This window comes from Amblyraja radiata, chromosome 12 (genome assembly GCF_010909765.2).
Source record: "Amblyraja radiata isolate CabotCenter1 chromosome 12, sAmbRad1.1.pri, whole genome shotgun sequence".
NCBI classification, from domain to species: Eukaryota; Metazoa; Chordata; class Chondrichthyes; order Rajiformes; family Rajidae; genus Amblyraja; species Amblyraja radiata.
The window spans coordinates 41889083-41912482 of record NC_045967.1 but is presented as its reverse complement, the minus strand read 5'-3'; the positions used below and the strand labels follow the sequence as shown (position 1 = coordinate 41912482).

Sequence of the window (23400 nt, the reverse complement as noted above, 5' to 3'; positions counted from 1 at the left end):
AAATTGATAGTGGCGGATTCAGTGATGGTAATGCCGTGCAGTGTCGGGGGATGATAACTGGATTTTTGTTTGTTGGTTTGCTTGGGATTTGCGTGGTGCACATTTTACTTGTCAGCTATCAACACAGGCCTGGATGTTGTCCATCCCTTGCAACATGTGGTTGTGAACTGCTTTATTGTGCAGTTCCAAACCCTCACGCTACCCTGAACTACTCAGAGATGTCTTGTGGCTGAGATGATTGCCCTCCAATCATTCGATCATCTTCATTTGTGCTGGTTAGAATTTCAACCAGTGAGTATTAACCAGTAACCAATAACAGCAAAATGCAATATTCAGGGTATTTCTCTTTGTAATGCACGTATTTGCAGGTTGAGGAGGTGTGGGGGGAGAAGAAGCTATGTCTGTGCGAACTGGAAGTTAGTGAGTGGAATGTGAGCTGAGGAGCGATCACAAGAGCAGATTCTGATTCTGAAATTGCCATCAGAATGCTATTAGTGGCTACTGTGAAGGCAACAAGCAAGAGGTTGCTGCAGGAGGTGAAATTGTGTTTGGAATGAGAATGAGAGGCAGTAAAGTGTGTCCTTGATTGCTGTTGATAGATGTATTACAGTGGTGAGAATTGATCAGAGTGCTGGTGGCTGGGGAGCGGGGGTGGGGTGTTAAGGGCTTTTGCCAGTTGTTGATGCACACAGCGAAGTGGAGAGTCATAGTCTGAAATGTATTATTTAGGAAGTTATTGCTGGAATTCATTATTAAGGGAACAGTGGCAAGACATTTAGAAAATCACAGTACAGATAAAGAGAGTCAACAAGGTTTTATGAAAGAGAAATAGTGCATGGCAAATGTATTAGAATTCTCCAAAATAAGAGAGTTCATGCATCAGCAGTGATCCATAGGGCCCTTCAGACGACACCTACTTAGAATATATTTGGGGGCAGGGGCCCTGAAGGTTAATGCTGGGATAAATCCTAAGGATTTTTATGAAGTGATGCAAAAAAGTTCAATGACCCTATGCATCTGGTCGTCCAGAAAGATGCCTTCAAATGTCACATCCCACTAAATGCTTCACTACTCAATGCACTAAGATACTACTATTCACCTTTCAACAGTATTTCTCTATCTAACATCTAAGTTAGCAGTGCTGTAAGCCTCATAATTTGCATGAACAGCCAACAATTTATCCATAACAACTCCATCACTGTAGCATGCTCGTGTGTCTCCCACTTGCATAACTTGAATTATCTCGCAAGACATGAGAATCCATACTTGTACACAATAACAGTTAGCCAAGGAAGAACACATGCAGCTGATTCACCTTGGCTCACTCATTCTCACCAGAGTTGACTCCTTCACTTATGTAGAAGACTGTTACTGGAATGGATATTGCAAAGCACGTGGTCAGTGAATGAATGACACTTTTGTGTCACCTTTGTCCCACTCTCCACACAGCTTTGAACTACAACATGATCAGCTTGTGGTAGAAGAACAAGGGAAGGAAGATGAAGATATACACAAAATACTGGAGTAACTCAGCGGGACAGGCAGCATCTCTGGAAAGAAGGAATGGGTGACATTTCAGGTCGAGAGCCTTCTTCAGACTGAAGAAGGCTCTCGACTTGAAATGGCGCCCATTCCCGAAAAGTCACCCCTTCTGCCTGTCCTGCTGAGTTACTCCAGCATTTTGTTTAAACCAGCATCTGCAGTTCCCTCCTACACACAACGAAGATATGGTGTCTCTTGGTTTAGTATCTTGACCACTACCTCACATGCTGTTATGTAGTATCATTTAGAAATTAGCCTAAAGCTGTGATATCACGAAGTGGACATCAAACATTAACCACTGGAAATTATGAATGCTTCCTTTAAACAACACTTGTATGACTATGTGTAGGAAGGAACTGCAGAGGCTGGTTTAAACCGAAGATAAACACAAAAAGCTGGAGTAACCCAGCAGGACAAGCAGCATCTCTGGGAGGGGGGTGGGGAAGGAATGGGTGATGTTTCGGATAGAGACCCTTCAGACTGAAAGTCACTGGAAAGGGAAATGAGAGATGCAGACGATGATGTAGAGAGATATAAAACAATGAATGAAAGATATGCAAAAAGGTAATGATGATAAAGGAAACAGGCCATTGTTAGCTGTTTGTTGGATGAAAACGAGAAGCAGCTGCGACTTGGGTGGGGGAGGGATGGAGTGAGAGGGAATGCTGGGGTTACTTGAAGTTGGAGAAATCAATATTTATACCACTGGGCTGTAAGCTACCCAAACAAAATATGAGATGCTGTTCCTCCAATTTGTGTTTTGCCTCACTCTGCCAATGGAGGGGGCCTAGGAAGTTCCGGCTTTCGGCGGTGGCGACATCACCACGGAGGTCCGTTGGACTGGAGAGCGGCATCTCCGGCCTGGATCGATTGCCTCAGCGCAGAGGGAGAACAAGGAGGGAAGAGACGGAGACTAAGACTTTGCCTCTATCACAGTGGGGGTGTGCTTGGTGAACTCACTGTGGTGGATGTTTAATTTGTGTTTATTGTATGTTTTGTTTTTATTGGTTCTGTGTATGACTGCAGGCAACATAATTTCGTTTAGACCGAAAGGTCTAAATGACAATAAAGGAATCTAATCTAATCTAAAAATCAGAAAGGTCTGTGTTGGAATGGGAAGGAGAATTAAAGTGATTAGCAACTATGAGATCAGGTAGCTCCAGGCGGACTGAGCGAAGGTATTCAGCAAAATGATCGCTCAGTCTACGTTTGGACTCGCTGATGTATGAGTCCACATCTTGAACAACAGATACAGTAGATGAGGTTGGAAGAGGTGCAAGTGAACCTCTGCCTAACCTGAAGGGACTGTCGGGGTCCCTGGACAGAGTCGAGGGAGGAGGTATTGGGACATATGTTGCATCTTCTGCAGTTGCAGGGGAAGGTACCTGGGGAGGGGGTGGTTTTGTTGGAAGGGATGAGTTAACCAGGGAGTTGCGAAGAGAACGGTCTCTGCAGCAGGCGAAAAAGGATGACGATGAGAAGGTGTGACTAGTGGTCGGATCCCGTTGGTGGTGCCGAAAACGTTGGAGGATTATGTGTTGTATGTGAGGGCTGATGGGGTGAAAGGTAAGGACTAGGGGGACTCTGCCTTTGTTGCGACTGGGGAGCAAGGGTGGAGCTGCAGGGTACCAAGGAGACAAGTGTGAGGGCCTTGTCTATGATGGGAGAGGGGAACCCCCGTTCCTTAAAGAATTAGGACATCTCGGATGTCCTGGTATGGAACACCTCATCTTGTGCGCAGATGTGGCATAGATGGAGGAATTGGCAGTAGGGGATAGAGTCATTGCAGGAAGTAGGATGGGAAGAAGTGTGGTCGAGATAGTTGTGGGAGTCAGTCGATAGTCTATCTCCTGTGATGGAGACTGTGAGATCAAGAAAGGGGAGGGCGGTGTCGGAGATGGTCCAAGTGATTTGCAATAGTCTGATACCTGTTTAACTATACCTGAAAGCGTCTGATACCTGCTTGAATCTTTCAAAAGCTACAATGTGCTAGATAACACTTAAACAAATTAAACTGAAGCAAATAAAGGCAAACAGAAGAACCAATCTTGGAGGGGGAGAGAGAGAGATGGGGAAAAAATACTAAATAATGTGAGTGACCGTGAATGAGGGACATACCTGCAAGCCAGCTAGGAAACCCGTTCAACTGGAGCCCTTAATGACCTGACCCAATTAAATGCAATACCTGTTTAAATCTTTCCCATCCACCAATACATCCAATTGGTTCAAATGGTAATTGTACCCGCATCAAACAGCTTTAAGAAATTCTCCGTGAATACCTTCAGTAATAAATGAAAGCCAAAACACAATTGGGGACACATCGTATTAATACGATGTTAATAGAGACATTTAACAAGCGCTTAACAGTGACACCCCCCCACTGTCTCGCGGAAAGCGGAGATTTTAATAGATTTTTTTTCACCGAATTTCAAAATCCAGATTACAAAACATGTGGGGGGGGGGGGGGAGGATTGTATCCCACCTCTCAAAGCATGGGAGGGGCATGTCCTCCCCCCGCATCCCCCCGGGATTTCCGCTCATGAACATGGCAACACTGGACTCAAATCAGTGTTTCAATTTTTTTGCCTATTCTGCATCCTACCCCCCTCTCCATTCCACTCACAAATCCAAGACACATACTGTCAAAATGGGATATTAATGCCACCAAACATTGCACCATAACATTGCAAGTTGATTAGGTTTGGGGATATGTTGCATTGATGATAGAGTGTAACTCAGTTCGGGTTCATGAGTTTTATTGTTGGTTTAGAGTGACGAAACTCAATTCAGGAAAATTACAAATTGTGTGTTTGAAGGGAGTTAATTTCTTCTTCATGATTTATATTGTCTGTTTTCTTTCCATAGACATCAAGGAATTTTATGAAGCGACCTTAGTTGCTGTACTTACTGATCAGAAGCCTGTAGCAAGCAATCAATTTTCAGCTCAGATGGGGAGGACATCATCAGAAACAAGTATTGAATTTATCAATCCAGAGGTGAGCAATTCAATTATCTCGATCAGAGCAAAATGATAGGTGTTGGAAATTCAAAAATGAAACTACAGCTTGTTTAGGTTAAGTGTAGCTTTAAGAACTTAGTGTATCATGTGTTATGACCGATAAATTGTTGTAAAAGATGCAGCTATTAGTTGAGAGTTCGCCATCTTCATCGATGGATGTTTTGTAGCTATTTCATGCCTGTGCAAGTAGAAATATTAAAGAGGCTATGGATACGGCATTATTATTTAGTGTTCAATGTTACCGCTTGAGAGATGGTCAACATAGAGATGGTCAACAAAGGAAATAAATAATGAAGTCCTCTAAGCCAAACATCTTATCAGCAGATAGCAGACATGGTGGGTATGAGTGGGTTCATCCATTTGCCCTATGTGGGGAAAAGGTGGAAAGTTGGTGGAAATGAAAATAACACAGATGTCCTAGAAGATGAACCTGAAGAGTGCAGCACGGCTGTAAGTGAGAACCAGAAAACAAATTGTTGCTAGTGGTAGGGCTGCAGATAAATGAGATATTGTTGAGTTTTTTGGCAGAAAATCAAGGTCTCATATAAGGTCAGTCTAGGGGCATTCTAATCTGCCACCGCCTAGTACAGGAGCCTGAAGACTGGTTCAGGAATAGCTACTTCCCCACAGCTATCAGGCTATTAAACCTGGCTCGGACAGAACTCTGATCATTAATAACCCATTATCTGTTATTTGCACTTTATCAGTGTATTTATCAATGTGTGTATATATTTATATAATGGTATATGGACACACTGATCTGTTTTGTAGTAAATTCCTACTAAGTTCTGTGTGCTGAAGCAAAGCAAGAATTTTATTGTCCTATCAGGGATACATGACATTAAACTCACTTGAACTTGAACTTGAACTAGTAATAAAAGTGAGGTACATGCATCCTAGTGAGCAGAGGGAACAATTGACAAACATATAATCAGGCAGAAGAATTGCCAGAATGGTGCAACCTCCAGATCTATGTAGATTGGACAATACAGATTCCCAAAATGGGAGCAATGGCAAATGAGAAAATGTAGCTGAAATTGTGAGATGCATTGGACTTCTTGTACGAGGGAAGATGTAGAATAATTGACAGGATAGAGATAGCATTGTCTCTCAGTGCATGATTCTGAGGTGCAAGCAGCAAGTCAGTCTGTTGTAGGCCAGGGCAAATGCAATGTGAAGAATGTATAATGTTTGGTTGCTCCGAGATTTAGACGAGTCCAATTAGCTTTCACGGTTAAGAACCAGTAATCATGGTCATACATTTTATTGAATTATTCAGAATGATTCTGAAAGGTTCAGAGCTTTGGGCAACGTGGAGATCCTGTAAATGCTCACACTTTGGGTTCATGGCTTTACCCAAACAAACTATTGATCAGATGGTCTTGAGTGAGGCTCCAACAAAGTAGATGTAGAAAACATTTTTTAATTGACGGCTATGCAATTTCCCGTGACAGTGAAAGGAAATATAATCCAGGATGAGATTTCTAGGTTCTAACCAGGACAAGTGAAAGACAGTTCATTATGGTTTGCTCATGTCAAAGGAATTATTTGAAGATTGACGTGGTGATCACAGAACAATGGGACTATTTGGAATCTTCAATGCAATGTATTTCAGAGCAAGAGGCCTGTCAGGTTAACAGGAGTAAGTCAGTTCACTGAAGTTTCAGGACAACAGCTGGACCATGAAGGGAAAATCAAAAGGTTCAGCACAAGGTGCTGCAGCGAGGGAATATCAATGTAATCTGGCATTGATAATTCTGATGGAGAAATTGGGACTGTGACTTCTGGGGAAGAGGTCAGTATCTACAAGACTAGTTTTGATTGCTCCACTGCCTATTATCCTGAACCAAGTGTAGGTTGAGCTAGATGCTTTAAGAGGCAATTGCTTTGTGATCTGACAGCAATACAATGCTTTGAGGATCCTACGTGGGGTGTCACAACAAATATAGATCTATTTACATCAGCTCAAAACATTGTAGTCAGGTTCTGGCAAGATCAACTGAAAACAGCCGTGGCAGACGTGTAAACTTGGCGACAATCCATGAGGAAAATCACTGGAGGTGACTTTGTTACTTCAAACACACAGCTGGATTGAAGAAAGGTCCAGTACCTGCAGGGAATCAGCATGGAAGATAGGATGTAAGACAATGTGAAAGCTGAGACACAAGATTAAGAGTCGTAAAAAGTAACCAAAGTAGACATGGTGATGTGTTTAAGAAGGAACTGCAGATGCTGGAAAATCAAAGGTACACAAAAATGCTGGAGAAACTCAGCAGGTGCAGCAGCATCTATGGAGCGAAGGAAATAGGCAACGTTTCGGGCCGAAACCCTTCTTCAGACTGATGAAGTGTTTCGGCCCGAAACGTTGCCTATTTGCTTCGCTCCATAGATGCTGCTGCACCCGCTGAGTTTCTCCAGCATTTTTGTGTACCTTAGACATGGTGATGACTGACTTCACAGAATCCAGTAATGAATCAAATTAAATGTATAATTGTGTTCAGTGTACTTATTGATAAGAATTATTACACTCTTTGCTATAGCTTATGTGAAATTACCTTATAAAGGTGACGTGTAGGATGGTGGTCAAAGATATGTAATACATCTTCAAAGTTATGAAACAATTACATTAAAATAATAATTGCAGAACAGGGCATGAACCCAGATATTTGAAGCCAAGTGATTTACTGAAGTTAAACGTGCCTGCCGTGGATATTTCAGAGATGGCTTGTGCAGCTAGAAGATAAGAGTTCAGTGAATGGAGACACAAGGGATGAAGTGAATTTATAGTTTGTAGAATTTGCAACTGTATATTGATATGAATAGTTGACTGGTTGTACATACCTAATGGTTTGGACAGGTTTTTTTTATCCAAAGGGGAAACAATGTAGTGTAAAAAATGAGTGCACTTTGAGATACGATTTTGATATAGTGCACCAGATATTGTTGTTGGTTCAGAGTTTACCACTTTAGCATCACCTTCACTATTTGCCTTTGCAAGTTGCAATTGAGAGGACCTATAGGCCTTTCATATTTATTTACAGAAATAAAAAATGATGGAAACACAACTGGTCAATCAACTTTGATGGTAAGAATGGACAGGTTACAGGGCTGGATTGTGCTAACTTTCATCCAGCATTTATTCAGGAAGTTATTGGCTTTCAGCTATTTGATGACTGGTGAATGTTGTACTTGTATTTATGCTTCCTGAAGTGTGGAAGTCCCAGATAAGCTGTGGATCAGATGTTGTTTAATTGGACTTTCTATTGGGCCTCTGGACTCATTGCATCTAGCAGTGGAGCACAGATTAGCCGGAGAGAGAATAGATGCAAAACAATACCTGTAAATATTTTCCAGTGTAAATTCCTATATAGAAGCATGTGCAATAGCATGGGAATTTAGGGGATGAGTGCTTGAATCAGACCTCTTTGATTGCAAGGGCTTTCTTGAATTGGACATTTCATTAGGAGATGTGTTCCTAGCTGAGTTTAATAGAAGGACCTGTTCTTCTATTTCACAAACAAATAATTACATTTCTATAGCTAGACTGCATAGGAATGAATTGATCTTTTAACTTATTATTTCATGGGATGTTATATAGTTTACTACATTTAGCAGATCCAAAATAGAAGGAACCAAATATGGTGAATTTATTTTCCACTTGAGACCTATTATTTTTCAGAGAGTATTGTTCAGTGAATTCTGCATATTACCACCCAGTGTCATTACAATGTCGCAAGGAAGTATTGAACTTCTGAGACAACTCAGATTGTTGTAGAACCATGACCAACTGAAAATTATAAATCTAGAATTAATTGATCATCAAGGTAAAATTCTAAAATGCTGCATTGGCTTTGTGAACTCAAATCGCCAGGCTGAAATATTGATGGAAAAATATGAAAAAAGGATATTAATAAACCACTGATCAGTAATTACATCAAACATGCAAGAAACTGAGAGCTTTATTAGACATGGTTTGGGGAAAATAATCCTAGCCTGCATTCTATGACCTGCAGTTTTTAATAGGTGTGGCATCATCCTGTTGTGAGCACTGCCAACTCTGAGTGATGCTGCATTATTGCTTACAGCCATCATTAGAATGAAGTTGCTGGTTGCTTTCAGAACAATGGCTCAGACATAGCTCCGTATTTACCTTCGTGGGTATTTTCAGATTGCATTCTGTCACTGATCTCCATATGTAATCTCACATTGGGACAGGAGCTTGCTGAGATCCTTCTGTACCTTGGCTGGAAACCTGCTGTGAAATCAATAGGCCCATTCATTTCAATGATGATTGCACACCTACAAGGAAGAGAACTGAGAGGATGCTAAGTTATAAATTGAACTACTTGCACTCGCTGTGAATGATTATTTATTTAATTAATTATGTTTTCACATTTTTAGATTGCTTAAATTTGAATAATTTTGAATTATTTTGGGTTGTTTCATTTTGAATAGGGTTTAATGTTTGTGAATCCCAAAGACATTCAGAAGCATTAAAGAAAGCAAGATAACTTTGCTAGACATCACGGCTGGAGTGCAGCTTTACCATCTCACAGCTTTCCAGAGGCGTTTCATGGAGAGTTATGTCCTGATCAATCCAGACGATCAAGTTATATTGTTTGAGGACCACACGCCACACAGAGAGTCACAATTTAACTCTAAAATGGTCATGGCTGTAAGATCAGCCTTGAGGAGCTGAACCAGGTAATTTCAGGACAATGGCAAATGAGAACATTGAATGTGGGAGTGGTTCCCATTCAGTAAAATCTAGGTCAATACCTACTTGCAGCATTAAATCTTTTAGGGATACACAACTACAAGTTTCAGCAGCACAGTTAGACGCAAAAAGCTGGAGTAACTCTGTAAAACATGTAGTATCTCTCGAGAGAATGAACGGGTGACGTTTCAGGTCAAGACTCTTCATCGGTCTGATGAAGGGTCTCGACCCGAAACGTTACCCGTTCCTTCTCTCTAGAGATGCTGCCTGACCCGCTGAGTTACTCCAGCTTTTTGTGTCTATCTTCGGTGTAAGCCAGCACCTGCAGTTCCTTCCTACACTGTACTTGGAGTATTTTGTTTACTCACATGCAGCACTTGATCCACATGTTATAAGAAATGAGTGGCCAAACATTAATTTGCCTCAGCTTTGATCATGTAGTATGCCCCTTATTTCGAGAGTTAAGAGTGTCTTATTGTCATATTTTTACTATGTAAGGTGTCCTTGAGATGTATGAAAGGCGCCCATTAAATAAAATTTATTATTATTATTATTATATGTCCTGAAACAGGGCATCAAAGTTCAGCAGCACAATATATATATATATATATATATATAAATAGTACCTTGTAAACACCATAACAATCAAAAAACATTTATTACTAGACTAAGTGGGACCCGTTGGGTCCCATGTTCACACGGGAGGGCTGGTCCCCCGACGCAATATTCCACCTCTCCACCAATTCCAATATTGGTGGCCAGTGGGGGGGCTTTCTGGAGTGCTGGTATGGGTTCTTGGGGTGGCAGCTCAGTCCCTCAAGCCTGATCTGCTGGCAGCTCACTCACAGCTGGTGGGCTGGCAGTTGACTCATGACTATTCCTTGAAATTCCATTTCAAGCAGGGTGCAAGTACACCAAATTCAAATCCATTTTCCTACCATTTCAAGCAGGGTGCAAGTCCACCAAATTCAAATCCATGTTCCTACCACTTCAAGCAGGGTGCAAGGCCACTGAATTCAAGTGCAGTTTCATACCACTTTCAGCAGGGTGCAAGGCCACCAAATTCAGTGCAGTTTATTCCACTTCAAGCAGGGTTCAAGGCCACCAAATTCAAATGCAGCCATATCATTTCATGCAGGGTGAAACCACCATAAAACCACACAAAACACCAAACTCACAGTTCAGTAGACATTCAGTGTGTTCAGTTGATTCACAGCTCAGACAGAGTCATGACCTCTCCCTCCCCCATCATGCAGAGACTGAGCCACACCCACACTTCCGAGTTTTATAACCCCTCACCCTCCCACCGCAAAAGGTGTGGCTTTCAGGGCGTGATTGACAGGAGAGAGATTCTCAACATTTTTAAAACACGAATAACACTTTTATTTTTCATTGATGGGAAGAATTCTCTGCACCTGCTCAGCAGAGGGGGGACTGAGTAAGATGGCCAAAAATCACAGCCGTAAGTAGCGTTTTATCTAAAATCAATATACAGGAAGTAAGTGCATTTGCAGTAGTGCCATTTAACTTCAAGCCAAAGCACCCAAGCCGCCATTTGCAGTAAGTAGTGCCTTTCAACCTCAAGCCAAAGCACCCAAGCCACCATTTGCAGTAAGTAGTGCCTTTCAACTTCAAGCCAAAGCACCCAAACAACCATTGCAGGCAGTGCCTCTTTACTTCAAACAAACCATATTTTCATTTTCAAACCACATTAAGAGTACTCACAGTTGTGTAGACATTTGTTCAGTGTTATTCAAAGCTCAGAGAGACGTGACCCTTGGCTTCATCCATCTGCAGAGAGTTAGTGAGACACACCACTTCCTGGTTTTATAGTCCCTCCCCCTCCAGCAGGGGCAGCAGAGAGAATGGTGATTTTTTTAAACTTCGCCAAAGCTCCCAAGGCACCATTTGCAGTAAGTAGTACCTTTCAACTTCAAGCCAAAACACCCAAGCCACCATTTGCAGTAAGTAGTGCCTTTCAACTCCAAGCCAAAGCACCCAAGCCACCATTTGCAGTAAGTAGTGCCTTTCAACTTCAAGCCAAAGCTCCCAAGCCACCATTTGCAGTAAGTAGTGCCTTTCAACTTCAAGCCAAAGCACCCAAGTCACCATTTGCAGTAAGAAGTGCCTTTCAACTTCAAACCAAATCACCCGCCACCATTTGCAGTATATAGTGCCTTTCAACTTCAAGCCAAAGCACCCAAGCCACCATTTGCAGTAAGTAGTACCTTTCAACTTCAAGCAAAGCACCCAAGCCACCATTTGCAGTAAGTAATGCCTTTCAACTTCAAGCCAAAGCACCCAAACAACCATTTGCAGGCAGTGCCTTTTTACTTCAAACATACCAAATTTTCATTTTCAAACCACATTAAGGGTACTCACAGTTGTGTAGACATTTGTTCAGTGTTATTCAGAGCTCAGAGAGACGTGACCCTTGGCTTCATCCAACTTGCAGAGACTGAGTGAGGCACACCACTTCCTGGTTTTATAGTCCCTCCCCCTCCCTCCAGCAGGGGCAGCAGAGAGAATGGTGAATGTTTTTTAAACATTAATATCTCTCTGGTTTGTCATTGATGGGAAAAATCCTCCGCACCCGTAAGGCGGAGGGGGGATCTGGGCGAGGTGGCCAAAAATGACGGCCGTAGGTTGCGCCGTTCTGTCGGAAATCGCAGCACAGTAGGCCAAAAGCGGTCAAGATCAGAGATTTAGTAATATAGATGTATGTGCAGATGCTTATGTGTATTTATGTGACGGCGCCTTTGCGGTTGCAGCTCCTAGACTGTGGAACAGCATCCCCCTTCCCATCAGAACTGCCCCCTCCATCAACTCCTTTAAGTCAAGACTAAAAACTTATCTATACTCCCAAGCCTTTCCTGACGTCCACTGAGCGAGGGCTATATGTATATATGTATGTAGTTTGTTTGTTTATACTATTCTTATAACAAATGTAAAGCACTTTGGCCAACGAGAGTTGTTTTTTAAATGTGCTATATAAATAAATGGGACTTGACTTAACTTGACATACAATATATGTATACAATTTCTGCTGACAGTCCATTGCCACGCTGGAGTCTCCAATTCCATGGAATGCTACTTTGTTGTGATTGTAGTTCATCAGATTAACCCCAGTCTCCAATTCCAGTTGCTCACCTATCAGAAATATCAAGTATAAATATTATTTAACCCAAATTGCCAAACACAATAGATTAACTGATCATTTTTAGAATATGGTTGTCCATAATTAATTAATTATTTAAAACACATTGAGACTTTTTGTCGATGTGAAGGTTTTTTGATTCTTTGTGTGCCAGCAAACGCATTGCAGCTCTTTGAAATTAGTACTACAAGACAGCCATGTGAAAATGTCCAATTAAAGAAGGAAGATGGATTATGCACTTAGATGTGATAGCAATCCTTTCTCAGACCAAATTAACCTCTGCAAGAAAGATTTAAGAAATGGCACAAGGGAATAGTGCAAGCTGGTAATCAATTTTTACAATCACTGCCCACTACATCTTAGATTTACCCCACATATCACATGAATTCTGTTTAGGAAGGAACTGCAGATGTTGGTTTACACTGAAGATAGACACTAAATCCTGGAGTAACTCAGCAAGACAGCTAGCATCTCTGATAGAAGGAATGGTTGATGTTTCGAGTCGAGACCCTTCTTCAGACTGAGAGTCAGGGGAGAGGGAAACGAGAGATATGGAACGGTAAGGTTTGAAAACTAGAGATTAAAGGGGACGAAGATCAAGGAATATGTAGAATAATAATAATAATAATAAATTTTATTTAATGGCGCCTTTCAAGAGTCTCAAGGACACCTTACAAAAATTTAGCAGGTAGAGTAAAAACATGTAAGGGGAATGAAATAAATAGTAGAGACATGACTAGTACACAAAGTAAAGACAGAATTCAATACAAAACACAATATGAGGCAATTAATGCACAGATGAAAAGGGAGGGGGACGTGGGGCTAAGGATAGGCAGAGGTGAAGAGATGAGTCTTGAGGGGGGACTGGAAGATGGTGAGGGACACAGAATTGCGGATCAGTTGGGGGAGGGAGTTCCAGAGCCTGGGAGCTGCCCTGGAGAAGGCTCTGTCCCCAAAACTGCGGAGGTTGGACTTGTGGATCGAGAGGAGACCGGCTGATGTGGATCTGAGGGACCATGAGGGTTGGTAGGGGGAGAGGAGGTCAGTGAGATATGGGGGGGCCAGATGGTGGAGGGCTTTGTAGGTGAGGATCAGGATTTTGTAGTTGATCCGGTGGGAGATGGGAAGCCAGTGAAGTTGTTTGAGGACTGGAGTGATGTGATGCCAGGATTTGGTGAGGGTAACGAGTCGGGCGGCTGCGTTCTGGACCAGTTGGAGTTGGTTGATGTAGGTGGAGCTGATGCCAAGGAGAAGTGAGTTGCAGTAGTCCAGTCGGGAGGAGATGAAGGCATGGATGAGTCTTTCAGCAGCGGGAGGTGTGAGAGAGGGTCTGAGTTTGGCGATGTTGCGGAGATGAAAGAAGGAGGTTTTAATGACATGGCGGATGTGAGGCTCAAGGGAGAGGGTGGAATCAAAGATCACGCCAAGGTTGCGGGCCTGGGGAGATGGGGAGACAGTGGTGCCGTCGATGGTGAGAGTGGGGTTATTGATTTTGCTGAGTGTGGCTTTGGAGCCTATGAGGAGGAATTCTGTCTTATCGCTGTTGAGTTTGAGGAAATTGTGTTGCATCCAGGTTTTTATAGCTGACAAACAGGAGTTGATATGGGAGAGGGGGGGGTTGTGGGGGGATTTGGTGCCGAGGTAGATCTGGGTGTCATCAGCGTAACAGTGGAAGTCCAGGTTGAAGTGGCGGAGTATCTGACCAAGGGGGAGGATGTAGATGATGAAGAGGAGGGGGCCGAGTACGGAGCCTTGGGGAACGCCTTGAGTGACTGTGGCTGTAGCAGAGGTGTGGTTGTGTAGAGAGATGGTGGGATCTGTTGGAAAGGTAGGAACGGAGCCAGCTGAGTGCAGAGCCTTCAATGCCGAGGTCTTTGAATCTGGTGAGCAGCATGTTATGGTTCACTGTATTGAAGGCTGCGCTCAGGTCGAGGAGGATGAGGATGTTGAGGGAACCAGTGTCAGCAGAGGTGAGGAGGTCGTTGAGGACTTTGAGGAGAGCAGTTTCTGTGCTATGGAGGGGGCGAAAGCCAGATTGGAGGGGTTCAAGTAGGTTATACGCAAGGAGGTGGGAATGAAGTTGCGACGCAACGATACGCTCCAGGGTTTTTGAAAGAAAGGGGAGGTTTGAGATTGGGCGGTAGTTAATGAGAGCGGAGGGATCAAGACCAGGTTTCTTTAAGATTGGTGTAACAGCAGCAGTTTTGAAAGCAGAGGGGACAATTCCTTGGGACAATGAGGAGTTGAAGAGATTAGTGAGGTAGGGGCAGGGAACGGGGAGGCAGGACTTCAGCAGGGGAGTGGGGAGAGGGTCGAGGGAGCAGGTAGTGGGTTTGGAAGAGCAGATGAGTTTGGAGATTTCAATAGGGGTGACCAGGTCAAACTGGGAGAGGAAGCAGTGTGGAGGAGGGGTAAGGAGGTCAGTGGAGACGTTGAAAGGAGGGGCTTTGGTAGGTGGTGGAGTAGATGCTGGGGAGTCGGGTACAGGGGATAAAGATTGATAGATGGTGCTGATTTTATCAGTGGAGGAATGAGTTGCAGAGATCCGGAGTAGAGGTAGGGAGAGTGTTGGCTCGAGGCTTGAGGAGGTTGCCCACTGTGGAGAAGAGGGTTCTGTGGTTTAGGCAGGGATCGGTGAAAATGGAGGAGCGGTAGGCAGATTTTGCAGCAAAGAATAGATCATTGTCAGCTAGGGTAAGATGACCACGAGGCATAAAATGTAAAATTTAATCAGGAGGACAGTCAGACTGGTCGGAGAAGTAGGATGGGGAGTGATGGAGAGAGAGGGAAAGTAAGGGTTACTTTAAGTTGGAGAAGTCAATATTCATACCACTGGGTTATAAGCTCCCCGAATGAATTATGAGGTGCTGTTCCTCCAATTCTGAATATTGTTCCATGGTTAATTCTTAGGTATATTCATGGCCGTCCGAAGGGGAGGTGCGTTGGGTGCGACCGCACCCCACTTTTTCCCCCAGAGTAAGAAAAAATCCCGGGGAGGAAAAAATAAAAAATCGGTAAAAAAATTCGGAAAAATAAAAATTCCCGCTGGCCCACGCCACCCCCGCTGGGCCCACGCCACCCCCGTTGACCCCCGCAGGGCCCACGCCACCCCCGCTGGCCCACGTCACCCCCGCTGGGATCACGCCACCCCCGCTGGGCCCACGCCACCCCAGCTGACCCTTACTGGGCCAATTTCACCCCCGCTGGGCCCACGCCCCCCCCCCCCCGCTGGGCCCACGCCACCCCCGCTGGGCCCACGCCACCCCCGCTTGGCCCACTCCCCCCCCGCTGGGCCCACGCCACCCCCGCTGGGCCCACGCCACTCCCGCTGACCCCCACTGGGCCCACGCCACCCCCACTGGTCCCACGCCACCCTCGCTGGGCCCGTGCCACTTTCTTCTTTGCCCCCCCCCCCAGAAAGAGGGGTGGGATGTGGGAGGGGGAGAGAGAGAGGGGAAGTGAGGGGAGTAGAGATGGGGGAGGGAAGAGGGAAAGGGGGATTATCTTTAGTGAGATTGCAAAATTAAGGTAGGTTTTAGAGCTATTATATTTTCTCCTCCATATGAATAATCTTAAACAATATCAAATAATATCAAACAATTGGAACTGCTTTCTTTTCCTTGATAACAATACTGAAATACTGAGAATTCCTCTTCTCAGCTCTTTATCGATTAGGTTATCTTTTAACTCTTTAACGATTAGGCTATCGGCTTGACGCATATTTGCGCCCCCCCCCCCCCCCCCCCCCCCGATCTTGAAATGGAAATGGAAAAGGTACTCTGATAAGTTGAGGAGCAAGCTCTCAGCTAGTCACTCTTCTTCAGTTTGGAAGGGCATGCAAGAAATCACCAGCTATAAGAGGAAAGCCCCCCGCTCTTTGGACAATCGTCAGCTGACGAACGACCTGAATGAGTTTTACTGCAGGTTTGAAAATCAGAAACGTAACCCTGGTACCCCCTCCCCAACAAACACAGCCAGACCCCAGTCTGCAAAGAATGGACCCTGCACCTTCTCCTTCCCATTCACCACTTAACACCTACTTAAGGCCTCCAGTATGAAAAGAGTGGACCCTTTCCCACCCCAACCAACACTTCACACCCAATTACTTATTTTTAACCAGTCCCTGCAAAGATGTACTGTCCCTGCCTACTTCAAAGTCTCCACTATTGTCCCTGTACCCAAAAAGGTAAGGATTACTGGTCTTAAAGACTACAGGCTTGTCGCACTGACCTCTGTAGTCATGAAGACCGTTGAAAGGCTTGTGCTGGTCAAGCTGAAAAATATCACAATCCCTCAGCTGGACCCTCTGCATTTTGCATATTGGGCCAATAGATCTGTGGATGACGTAGTCAATCTGGGCCTGCACTTCATCCTCCAGCACCTAGACCGCCAGGGGACCTATGCGAGGATTTTGTTTGTTGATTTTAGCTCTGCATTCAACACCATTGTGCCAGAGCAACTACGCTCCAAACTTTCTGAGTTGACTGTGCCTGAACCCCTCTGTCGGTGGATCACCAGCTTTCTGACAGACAGGAAGCAGCATGTGAGACGGGAAAGCATATCTCGGACCCGCAAACGCTCAGCATAGGAGCACCGCAAGATGCGTACTCTCCCCTCTCCTCTACTCTCGCCACACCAATGACTGCACCTCCACTGACTTCTCTGTCAAGCTTCTCAAGTTTGCGGACGACACAACCCAGATTGGACTGATCCAGGATGGGGATCTCTATACTCTTTTCAGTTTGATATCTTTCCTATAACATGGTGCCCAGAACTGAACACAATATTCTAAATGCGGTCTCACCAACGTCTTATACAACTGCAACATGACCTCCCAACTTCTATACTCAATACTCTGACTGATGAAGGCCAAAGTGCCAAATACGTTTTGACCACCTGATATACCTGCGACACGACCTTCAAGGAACCATGCAACCATCAACCATTCCTCTGCCCACCTGGCTAATTGATCCAGATCCTGCTGCAATCTTTCACAACCATCTTCACTATATGCAAAACCACTCACTTCTGTATCATCAGCAAACTTGCTAATCTTGCCCTGTTCTGTGACGTTTCACAGAGTGCTGGAGTAACTCAGCGGGTCAGGCTGAGTATAGAGGTTGGGAGGTCATGTTGCAGTTGCATAAGAAGGTGGTGAGGCCGCATTCAGAGTATTGTATTCAGTTCTGGGCACCATGTTATAGGAAAGGTGTCATCAAACTGGAAAGGGTACAGTGAAGATTTACAAGGATGTTGCCTGGACTAGAGGGCCAGAGCTATAGGGAGAGGTTGAGTAGGCTGGGACTGCTCATTTCCTTCCTGCTCATCTCCTTCCTAAATGAATGTCTTTTAATTCCGAGGCTGTGGCTACTGGTCCTAGACTCTCCCACTAGTGGAAACATCCTCTCCACATCCACTCCATCCAGGTTTTTACCAGGCTGGGACAGACGGCAACAGCTTCACACCCTGTCTCAAAGCTTGTGTCCTGTCCTGCATCACCCAAGGCAGCAGAGACATTATAGGAGAGGGCAAGCACCGTAACAAAGTAGCTCATGATGGTTTGGGTAACATTCAGGAATGTCTATGCATGTCACATCATGAATATTACTGAAGAAGTCTTGACCCAAGATATAATCTATATCTTTTCTCTAGAGATGCTGCCTGACTCACTGAGTTACTCCAGCACTCTGTGACATGTCATCTATCCATGTTCTCCAGAGATGCTGCCTGACCCGCCGAGTTACTCCAGCACTCTGTGAAACGTCACCTATTCATATTCTCCACAGATGCTGCCTGACCCACTGAGTTACTCCAGCACTTTGTGTCTATTTTCCCTTCACCCATCTGCCCAAGCCCACTCTCCCCCTCCTTTCCTATGTTCCTTTCCACCCATAAACCTCTCTCTGCCTTTACATTTCACTCCTCTTTCAAATCTGCTCTACTTATCTACATGCATTTTTCTTCTTAACTTTATAGTCATAGAATGATGCAGTGTGGAAACCCAACTTGCCCACACGGACCGACATGTCCCATCTAAACTAGTCCCACGCGTTTGGCCCATATCCATCTAAACCTATCCTATCCATGTACGTGTCCAAATGTCTCTTAAACATTAGGATAGTCCCAGCCTTAACTACCTCCTCTGGCAGCGTGTTACATACATACACCCAGCACCCTTTGTGAGAAAAAGCTACCTCTCAGATTCCTGTTAATTTCTGAAATATTGGTCATAAATTTGGTGCAAAAATGCTGCAAAATGAGGCTCAGAATGCATCAGAGAGCATCTAAAACCCCAGACCCTGGCATTGAGGGACTTCACGCTTCGTGCTTGTGATGTGCGCAGCGCGCACATTATTTCACATTTTTTGTAATCCTGTCATGCCACCCCCCTTTTTGGAAAGCTTCGTACGGGCCTGATATTACTGTTAATTGCATTAATGTGCAATGTCAAGTTTTTGGATGATATTGATCTAGGTATGTTGCAAAGCCTACCTGAAGCGTCATTGAAGATCTGCCGCTGAGGTTGTGCGCGATTTTGGCGCCGTTTAGAGGGGGCGGGTTTAAAACGCGATTTTCTCTAAGCTGTTCCAATCGAAAATGTTCAGCCTAGTTAATTATTAACGAAAAATCGCTGATAGACCCCGTCGCAAAAGCTATTATTAGGTTTAAAGGCCTTGAATAATAGTTATAGTAGTTTAAAAATCAATCTTTAAACCCGCGACCGTCAGCAACCGCAGGGTCTCATAAAGAAAATAGCAGAAGGTAGGTTGTATATTTTTACATTCAAAAGGGCTTCTAAAGATCCTTTTATACAAAATTTAATATTGCGAGTAGCTCAATTTGGGCCCATTATATCGCGCAGTATTTTTCTCGGCATTTGAGGCACAAATCTACCGCAATGTGAACGTTCTAAACCAGCGCGTTCCACAGGGACCCACTGGAAAGCTGATTTAAATGGGCATTTATTTACAGCAATTGAACACTGAATTCCTTCCATTTGGCCTATAAATTAATGTAAATGAGATTTAAAAATCATGTTTTATTGTGAATTATTTGTGAATATTATTTGGACATTTAGGCTATTTAAAAATGTTAATCATTTATTAAGAAATGGATAGATGTTTAGATCTAGTAATTGAAGTCTGAAATTAGCTACAATTAGGTAACTAACTAATTATATGCTTTAATTTCAGGTCATCCAAGTAAGATTATTTTATATTTGTTTCAGAATGCTTCAATCTATGATAACTGAAAATTTCATTCAGTTCTCTTAATTTTTAAGAAAGTTATGGGCTTTTGACTGTTCACGATCACAACTTTTTTGTTATGTCCATAGAAAATCAATAGGGAACAAGATGCTCATTTCCGAGTATGAAAATGGCCATAACTTTTTAAATACTTGAGATATGAAAGTGAATTAGGTGTCAAATTAAACTTATTTTTATGCTTTATCTGATGGGATAAATTACAGACTTGATTTTTAAAATCTCAAAATTTTGTAACATTGCTAATTGATCTGCTAATGAATAAATAGTATTTCCAGCTACTTTTATTTTTACTTTATTTAAAATATTTGGTTCAATATTTGAAGTCAAAGTGGTAATTGGAAGACTGCTCCATTTTCTTAATTTACGGTTGGCACAATATTCTCATCTGATTACAATAAAAATGGACAGACTCTACTCTCAACAATTTTAAATTGATACTAAATTTTCCTTGATAGTTTGCTATCACTCAGATATGCAAAACTATGAATTATAGTCACATTTCATGGTAAGCGTACCTGGGAATAATGTTCCAAACATTTTACCATTATTTTGCTCTGAATCCAATTCCTGTTGGATATTCATGGTGCATGAAGCCCGTGTCCCACTTTCACGACCTAATTCACGACCTTTGCCGAGTTTACCTTTGACTCATACTCGCAGCATGGTCGCCACAAGGTCGTAGGAGGTCGTAGTAGGTCTTCCTCATGCTCGTGAGTGGTCTCCGCGTACTCGTGGCATCAAGTAGGTTGCGGTGTTTTTTCTAGCTTGATAAAAAATGTCCACGAGTAAAAAAAAGGTCGGCATGGAAAAAATCTATACTTTTTACTCGTAGGTAGGTCGTAGGTCGGTCGTGATGCTAGTCGTAGGTGGTCGAAGGCAGTCGAAGGTAATAGCTCTGGGGTGAAAAAAAGGTCAGTAGAAAAAAACGGTTATTTAAACAGCAGAACGTCACCTCTGTCACTCCAAGGCATGTTCATTCATAGCTGGAGAGTTTTTTGGAGAGGAGACTTGTAGCAAATGGCACCAAACCAGAGATGGCACCAAAAAGGCAGCAGTGCAGGGGGAGGACACAACCCTAAAAAAAACCTGCCATGCAGGTGTTGCCCACCCAGGAGGAGGAGTGGCAGGAGGTGATGCCACAGGAGGCGATAGTGCAGGAGGAAGTAGCCCTGCATGAGAGACCCCTGGAGGAGTAGACCAGGGTGGTAGTATGTCCCCACCACCACCCCATCCTTCAATGCCTCATTTGAAGGCAGCAAAGCAGCCCTTTCTCCTGTGTCTGACACAGCATCAGAAGCAGATGCCCCATTGGTGGTGAGGGAGGGCTGGGGGAAGGTTATGCCCTACACCTTCACCAGGCAGCAGGAGGGGGACTAGCAGAATGTCCTCCTGTATGAAAAGGAATATGAGGGGTACAGGGACAGGGAAAAGAATGGCATGCTTGCCATCCACTGCCCCACACGTGTGCTTAAAATTCCATCTTTTGTCAAAGCCTAGCGCCACTCTCTTCCAGTCATCTGGTGTACTGGGACAGTCCATCTCATCATCTCCATTCACCCATTGAGACCTCTTCTGGTGCTTCCTCTTCACCCTTGCTGTTCCCCTTCTGCCTTTCTTAAAAGGTTGCTGAAGCAAAAGGGCTACTGCAAACAGCAGTCATACGTACATAGTCGAATCCAGCCTTCAACATAGTCGAAGGAGGTCTTCTTCATAGTCGTGGGAGGTCGTACACATAGTCGTGGAAGGTCGTAGGAGGTCGTAGGTTACCGTGACCGTGAATTTTTTTTTAGGTCGTTTAAGGTCATCAGAGGTCGCGATTTAGGTCGTGAAAGTGGGACAGGGGCTTTAGTACCATCTGATATTAGGCTGAAGACTATAAATAGCAAATAAGTAAAAGCAGGAGTGTGCAATGTCATCTTTTAGAGTATGGTTGGAGGACCCAGTCAGTGTTTATGTAACTTCTTGCCAGTGAGATCAGTAAAATTTTACTGCAAGAGCCTTACCTTAAAGGGTAACTGGAAAAGATCAACTAATTTTGCAGAGCTTCAATTGATGGCCATTTATAGAAGTATTTGCATAGTTAGAACATTCCAGGATTGAGAAGCATATTTAGATTTTGTGTTGCACTTCTGTAAATTAGGGGCGCATTAGTTCTGACAATACTTGCAACTGAATTCAAAATATAAATTATGAACTGGACAATTTAAATGGAATGAATTTATGATTAGTAAAACTGATCAAATTTAATGATTAGTAAGGTTGTAAAAATCTGATTTAATGGAAATGTATCTTAAATTGATCTACTTTAGATTAAAATGTTAGGTTATAAGATATATGGAAAACTATAGCATGGTCCCAATGATTTAAAAGGTATTTAGTGAGCTAATTGGTGAGTAGCTTTTATTTCTCTAGAATTGCAGCAATTCCAAAATTTGGGAAACTGTTGCATTCAAAAATGACGGAGACAGAAAGTGCTAAATGATTGGCCAATTACCTTGACATCATGAGGATCTTTTTTAAAATGCTATAATAGGGCACATGGAAAGATTTAAGATAACTAGGCAAAGTTTCAAGTGGTTTCATCAAAGAGAAATTATGCTTGTGGCACACAACTCATTCCATCTTGCTAACTGGAAACAGAAACAGCTGTTTACAAGCTGCTTTACAAGCTTCTTTAGTCGCCTTTTCAGTTCTGATGAACGATCTCTGACTGGAAGCAGTGACTCTGTTTCTCTTCCCAATGATGCGGCCTGACCTGTTAAGTATTTCCAGCATTTTCTGGTTCTGTTTCAGATTTCCATCATCTGCAGTTTTGTTTATTTTCATCAATTAATACCTACTTTCTGCTCACCGTTAGTCAGTCAACCTTCTAACCATGCCAACTTGTTATCACCCACACATGAAATTTTATTTTCCACAAAAACCTTTGATGTGACACCTTATTAAAAAAAGTCTCCTGGAAATCAATACACTACCTCCTTTCTCCAAAGTATATGTTACTTCTTCAAAGAAGTCAAACATTTTTATAACGACACAAAAAAGGTTTATTCGGCCTGTCGGGCCAATTTGTCAAGCGTTTTGAGAGATTTAGTTTATATCCTTAAAAGGCAATAACTGCAGGTCCGAAAATATACTGAAGGGTTAAGGAACTATAAAAGTAAACCAACATTCTCATGCCAGAGGGAATGTCTGAAGAAGGGTCTCGACCCGAAACGTCACCCATTCCTTCTCTCCAGAGATGCTGCCTGTCCTGCTGAGTTGCTCCAGCATTATGTGTTTACATTCTAATGCCAGATCCTAGTGACTGGGAGAGAACGAGGAACAACAAAAACGTTCACAGATGGTAAACGTTACAAAAAGTGAGCACAGAATAAGTCATGCTATGTTTATTCAAACCAAGCAAAAAAAAATTTAAGGTTGTTAGGAAGAAACATGAGTCAGAAGCATTAAGGGCCCTTTGAAAATTGGCAGTATCATATTGTAAATGAAAATAAGTTGATAAATGGAAAAGCTGCAGTATTTCCAATGAAGAAAAAGCTCAGCAGATTGCATATCTCAGGATTCATCAATAGGTATTTTGGCAAGATAATAATGATGACAATAATGCTAATGAAACTAACTTCATGGACAAGATGGTTTATGTCACTGGATCTTAAATGAAACACCTGTAAACATTGCAAGTACCCTAACTGTAAAT

The 23400-nt window shown here is 43.2% G+C and overlaps 1 protein-coding gene across 5 annotated transcripts in view; it reads left to right on the top strand.

Annotated features, from left to right (window-relative positions):
• dlg3 (discs large MAGUK scaffold protein 3) overlaps positions 1–23400 on the top strand; it is a 418354-nt gene that overhangs the window by 39879 nt on the left and 355075 nt on the right. For all 5 annotated transcript variants that reach the window (XM_033030629.1, XM_033030627.1, XM_033030625.1 and 2 more), the window contains exon 3: positions 4408–4538. In XM_033030629.1, coding sequence (XP_032886520.1) covers positions 4491–4538 — 48 coding nt within the window. In that variant the 5' untranslated portion in view covers positions 4408–4490. The remainder of the gene's footprint in view (positions 1–4407; positions 4539–23400) is intronic.